This window comes from Salvelinus fontinalis, chromosome 6, assembly GCF_029448725.1.
Source record: "Salvelinus fontinalis isolate EN_2023a chromosome 6, ASM2944872v1, whole genome shotgun sequence".
Classification (NCBI taxonomy): domain Eukaryota; kingdom Metazoa; phylum Chordata; class Actinopteri; order Salmoniformes; family Salmonidae; genus Salvelinus; species Salvelinus fontinalis.
The window spans coordinates 47,415,310-47,421,309 of NC_074670.1; the positions used below are offsets into that span (position 1 = coordinate 47,415,310).

The 6,000-nt window shown below is 43.0% G+C and overlaps 1 protein-coding gene across 1 annotated transcript in view; it reads left to right on the top strand.

Annotated features, from left to right (window-relative positions):
- The window catches only part of LOC129857949 (dedicator of cytokinesis protein 2-like), a 165,304-nt gene extending 161,098 nt beyond the window's left edge, over positions 1 to 4,206 (top strand). The window contains exons 49-51 of the mRNA XM_055926665.1: positions 2,019 to 2,127; positions 2,214 to 2,362; positions 2,574 to 4,206. Coding sequence (XP_055782640.1) covers positions 2,019 to 2,127; positions 2,214 to 2,362; positions 2,574 to 2,666 — 351 coding nt within the window. The 3' untranslated portion in view covers positions 2,667 to 4,206. The remainder of the gene's footprint in view (positions 1 to 2,018; positions 2,128 to 2,213; positions 2,363 to 2,573) is intronic.
- Positions 4,207 to 6,000: the final 1,794 nt, after the last annotated feature.

Genomic DNA, 6,000 nt, shown 5'->3' on the forward strand with positions numbered 1-6,000 from the left:
GAGAGAGCAGGAGAGAGAGAGATAGACAGTGGGAGAGCGAGAGAGAGAAACAGGGGGAAAGGGGGAGAGAGGAAGAGAGAGAGGGAGAGAGAGAGATGGAGATATACACTACCGGTCAAAAGTTTTAGAACGCCTACTCATTCAAGGGTTTTTCTTTATTTTGACTATTTTCTACATTGTAGAATATAGTGAAGACATCAACACTATGAAATAACACATTTGGAATCATGTAGTAACCAAAAAAGTGTTAAACAAATCAAAATGTATTTTATATTTGAGATTCTTCAAAGTAGCCACCCTTTGCCTTGATGACAGCTTTCCACACTCTTGGCATTCTCTGAACAAACTTAACCTGGAATGCTTTTCCAACACTCTTGAATTAGTTCCCACATATGCTGAGCACTTGTTGGCTGCTTTTCCTTCACTCAGCGGTCCGACTCATCCCAAACCATCTCAATTTGGTTGAGGTCAGGGGATTGTGGGGGGCAGGTCATCTGATGCAGTACTCCAGCACTCTCCTTCTTGGTAAAATATCCCTAACACAGCCTGGAGGTGTGTTGGGGCATTGTGCCCTGTTGAAAAACAAATGACAGTCCCACTAAGCCCAAACCAGATGGGATGGCGTAGGGCTGCAGAATGCTGTGTTAGCCATGCTGGTTAAGTGTGCCTTGAATTCTAAATAAATCCCAGACAGTGTCACCAGCAAAGCCCACACCATAACACCTCCTCCTCCATGCTTTACGGTGGGAAATACACATGCCGGAGATCATCCATTCACCCACACTCACATAATTAGTTAAATAAAGTCCACCTGTGTGCAATCTAAGTGTCACATGATCTCAGTATATATACACCTGTCTTGAAAGGCCCCAGAGTCTGCAACACCACTAAGCAAGGGGCACCACCAAGTTAGTGGCACCATGAAGACCAAGGACCTCTCCAAACAGGTCAGGGACAAAGTTATGGAGAAGTACAGATCAGGGTTGGGTTATAAAAAAATATCAGAAACGTTGAACTTCCACGGAGCACCGTTAAATCCATTATAAAAAATGGAAAGAATATGGCACCACAACAAACCTGCCAAGAGAGGGCTTCCCACCAAAACTCACAGACCAGGCAAGGAGGGCATTAATCAGAGAGGCAACAAAGAGGCCAAAGATAACCCTGAAGGAGTTGCAAAGCTCCACAGCTGAGATTGGAGTATCTGTCCATAGGACCACTTTAAGCCGTACAATCTACAGAGCTGGGCTTTACGGAAGAGTGACCAGAAGAAATCCATTGCTTAAAGAAAGAAATAAGCAAACTCGTTTGGTGTTCGCCAAAAGGCATGTGGGAGACTCCCCAAACATTTGGAAGAAGGTACAGATGAGTCAGATGAGACTAAAATTGAGCTTTTTGGCCATCAAAACAAATGTCTGGCACAAACCCAACACGTCTCATCACCCCGAGAACACCATCTTCACAGTGAAGCATGGTGGTGACAGCATCATGCTGTGGAGATGTCTTTCATCGGCAGGGATTGGGAAACTGGTCAGAATTGAAGGAATGGTGGATGGCGCTAGGTACAGGGAAATTCTTGAGGGAAACCTGTTTCAGTCTTCCAGAGATTTGAGACTGGGACGGAGGTTCACCTTCCAGCAGGACAATGATCCAAAGCATACTGCTAAAGCAACACTCAAGCGGTTTAAGGGGAAACACTTAAATAAAACTGGCCTTCTTTATACTTTTACAACATTAACAATCTCTACACTGTATTTCTGATCAATTTGATGTTATTTTAATTGACAAAATGTTTTATTTTCTTTCAAAAACAAGGATATTTCTAAGTGATCCCAAACTTTTGAACGGTAGTGTATATACAAAAACAGATAGGTGCAATGTTTTACAGGGTCAGCCACTGTTTCATTGAAATCCTTTCAAACCAAAGAGGGAAAAAAAGGAAGAGTATTTGGACATGCCTGTGGACTCCTGCTGTATACCAGTGTCAGTGAGACTCTCTGCTCTCTGTCTCCCTCTAGCTGTCCAAGAAGCAGGAGTTTCGCAGTGACACCAACTTGTCTGAACCTGGCGCTCAAGAAAATGTCTTTCTCACCAACGCCAACTCCAGATCTCTGCCTGCTATTACAGGTATAACGCACACACACACACACGCACACACACACACACACACGCTCACGTGCACACTCCCTCACACACCCTCTCTCTGCCCACAGGTCAGTCTCTGTCTGTGGCCAATGGTAGTGAGGAGGCGGAGTCATCCCGGTTCAGAAGGGACAGTAAGAGTATGTCTGTGTGTCTTCCTGGAGACCGCACTGCTGACAGACGCTCCAAAGGGGTCATCAACCTGCTCTTCGGGACCAAGGTACACACACACACACACACACACACACACACACACACACACACACACACACACACACACACACACACACACACACACACACACACACACACACACACACACACACACACACACACACACACACACACACACACACACACACAAACAACAACAACTAGGTATATTGTGTGTTCTTTCTAAAGGGATGTATGTGTATCTTTTGTTCCAACAGAGCAACAAGTCTGAGCAACAGAGCAACAAGTCTGAGCAACAGAGCAACAAGTCGTCTACTGATCCAAGCAACAGGAAAGCCAGTCATTTCTAACAGCCATCCGTCACACATGATGTACCCTCAGTGCCTTTTAACCTGCTCTGCTTTGAATTCCAGTTACCACCAGGGGCTATTGCCTTGCTGGAAACTCCTCTTTGGAAAGAGCTATCTGATCTGTTCTTTTCTTATCAGGTTTTAAAGACTTGTTTGTACTCACACATGCACACAGGCACACACACACAATGAGAGAGAGGTGGAGGGAATGGAAGAGAGAGACTGACAGATTCTCTGAAGAAATTCATGCTTTTAAACTTCTGCGCTCATATATTTTATAATAATTTCAATAGAGAACATTTTTTATTAACTGTCCTTCTTAAATAATGGTGTTTGCAAACATTCCATTTAATTCAATTGATGAAATAATAAGTAAAGAGATATCTGACTCAATTTCTCCCCAATGTTTGACAGAGTTGTTTTTTTCAAATGTTATTAACAATGTAGCCCTTTCCTGCATTCAATGACCGAAAGCACCCTCTTTGGTCTCATGAGTGGAATGTTATTCATATTTTTCATGTCATAATAAAGATTTTTTTTTTATTAAACAACGAAAATACAGTGTTTGTCTGTCAAACAGTTTTGCAATATATCAGTCTCCTGTGATGTATATAAAGTGTAATATCGGAATGCGAACTCTACATGTAATAGAGTACAACTCTATATCTGACATGGTACATGTGTCTTCTTTTTTTAAAGCCCATAACCATTTGTGTGAGGTGCAAACTTTTGTTTCAAATTAGATTTGTTTAAGACTAGCCAGATTCACTCTGTGTGACCCTGATTTAGCCCACTGCAGTGAAAGGTTCATGTGACTTTAGAACATAATGCATGAACTAATTGAGGTTATGGATGATGTCCCAAAGCACTTTCACTGAGAGCCAATGGCCACAAGTTCATGCCTTTATTTCAGTAAACATTGAGAACACAAAGTGAATGCATTACTGAATGCGTTATAATATTACAGATTCGGTATATTTGTTTAATAAATCAGTAGGATTGTCGTGCACTGAAAATGACAACCAAACCAAGATCAAATCCATAACTATTTAATTCCTTGTAGAAATATAGAAACATGGTGTGTGTGTTTGTTCCGTGTAAACGTTAGCCCATTCGTTACTTTAATTTAAAACATCACACCGGAATGAACTAGATTAAAAACATTTGTTAGGCGACAGATAAACTTGATAACAAATCTTCACCTCTTTTTTTTTGACTCGGTTCTATAAACTGAAATATGTTTGTGTAATTTGATTCAGCCACATTTGTCCAAACTTGTTTATCTGCCTATTATATTTCTATAAATCATTGTATTCACTGCATTTTTAATTACATGATAGTTTCATGTCATCAATTTTCCTGTAGCCTACAGCCACAGTTCAAACCCATTTGGAAAGATTGCGTTCTGCATAACATAGCCTATCAGTTCCCTCTGTAACCTGAAGAGGGCAGTGTTGTACTGTGACATCAGAGAGTGTTTTCCTATCTCGTGTTGACCCAAGAAATAATTTGCAGCACAACATTTCCTTTCAGGTTTAATCCATGCCTCAATAAATAAAGATAATAATAAGGCTGATGATGAATTTCTCTGTCCGCCGCTCTCCTCTCTCTTGCTCCCTCTCTGTCTCTGTCTCTGTCTTTCTCTCTCTCACACACACACACACACACACACACACACACACACACACACACACACACACACACACACACACACACATGAACACTCTCTCTTGCTCTCTTCCCACCCCATTCTTCTCTCCCCTCTCTCTCCCCACCTCCTCATCTCTCTCACTCTGAGACACGAGGAGTATCAGAGCACTACAGAGCTGATGTGTGAGGAGCAGGAGAGGTGCTGGGTCATTCCACAAATTAGGTGCCTTTTGAGAAGTGAAACAAAAAAAAATATTTAAAAAAAATGTTTTATTTCCCCTAATTTTAATAATCTGTCATAAAGAGCACATGTTAAATTTAATTTAAAAAACACGTTTTCCCATCAACGTAATACCCAAAAGTAATTATTTGTCTTGAGAGGGCCATAAGCAATAACTCCAAGAAAGTTTAAAATCTCACCTTTCTAGTAAAATAATTATAAATTGCTGTGGTGTGGTCACTTTTGAGGACTCAAGTACACAGTACAAATAGGCAAAGCATCAATACAGGACTAAGATTGAATCCTATTATTCCGGCTCTAACGCTCGTCTGATGTGGCATTGCTTGCAAACTATTACGGACTACAAAGGGAAACCCAGCCGCGAGCTGCCCAGTGACGCGAGCCTACCAGACGGGCCTTTTACGCTCAGTTTGAGGCAAGCAATACTGAAGCACCATCATCCCGGAAACCCTAGACCCACTACAACTCCCATACTGCCCCAACAGATCCACAGATGAGGCAATCTCAATCGCACCCCACACTGCCCTTTCCCACCTGGACACCTATGTGAGAATGCTGTTCATTGACTACAGCTCAGCGTTCAACACCATAGTGCCCACAAAGCTCATCACTAAGCTAAGGACCCAGGGACTAAACACCTCCCTCTGCAACTCGATCCTGGACTTACTGACGGGCCGCCCCCAGGTGGTAAGGGTAGACAACAACACATCTGCCATGCTGATCCTCAACACGGGGGCCCCTCAGGGGTGTGTTCTTAGTCTCCTCCTGTTCTCCAAGACTGCCTGGCCAAGCATGGCTCCAACACCATTATTAAGTTTGCTGACGACACAAAAATGGCAGGCCTGATCACTGACAAGGTGAGAAAGCCTATAGGGAGGAGGTCACAGACCGAACAGGCCCCCATTCACATAATCGGGGCTGTACTGGAGCGGTTCGAGAGTTTCAAGCTCCTTGTTGTCCACATCACCAACAAACTATCATGGTCCAAACACACCAAGACAGTCGTGAAGAGGGCACGACAATGCCTTTTCCTCCTAAGGAGACTGAAAAGATTTGTCATGGGTTCCCAGATCCTCAAAAAGTTCTACAGCTGCACCATCGAGAGCAGACCAGTTGCATCGCTGCCTGGTATGGCAATTGCTCGGCCTCCAACCAAAGAGGCTCTATATTCTAGGCGGTGTCAGAGGAAGGCCCCAAAAAATGTCAAAGACTCCAGTCACCCAAGTCATAGACTGTTCTCTCTGATACCACATGTCAAGCGGTACCAGAGCGTCAATTCTAGGTCCAAAGGCTCCTTAACAGCTTCTACCCCAAAGCCAAAAGACTGCTGAACAATTAATCACCCCTACCTACATGTACAAATTATTACCTCAACTAACCTGTACCCCTGCACATTGACTTTGTACCGGTACCTCCTGTATATAGCCTCGTTATTGTTATTTT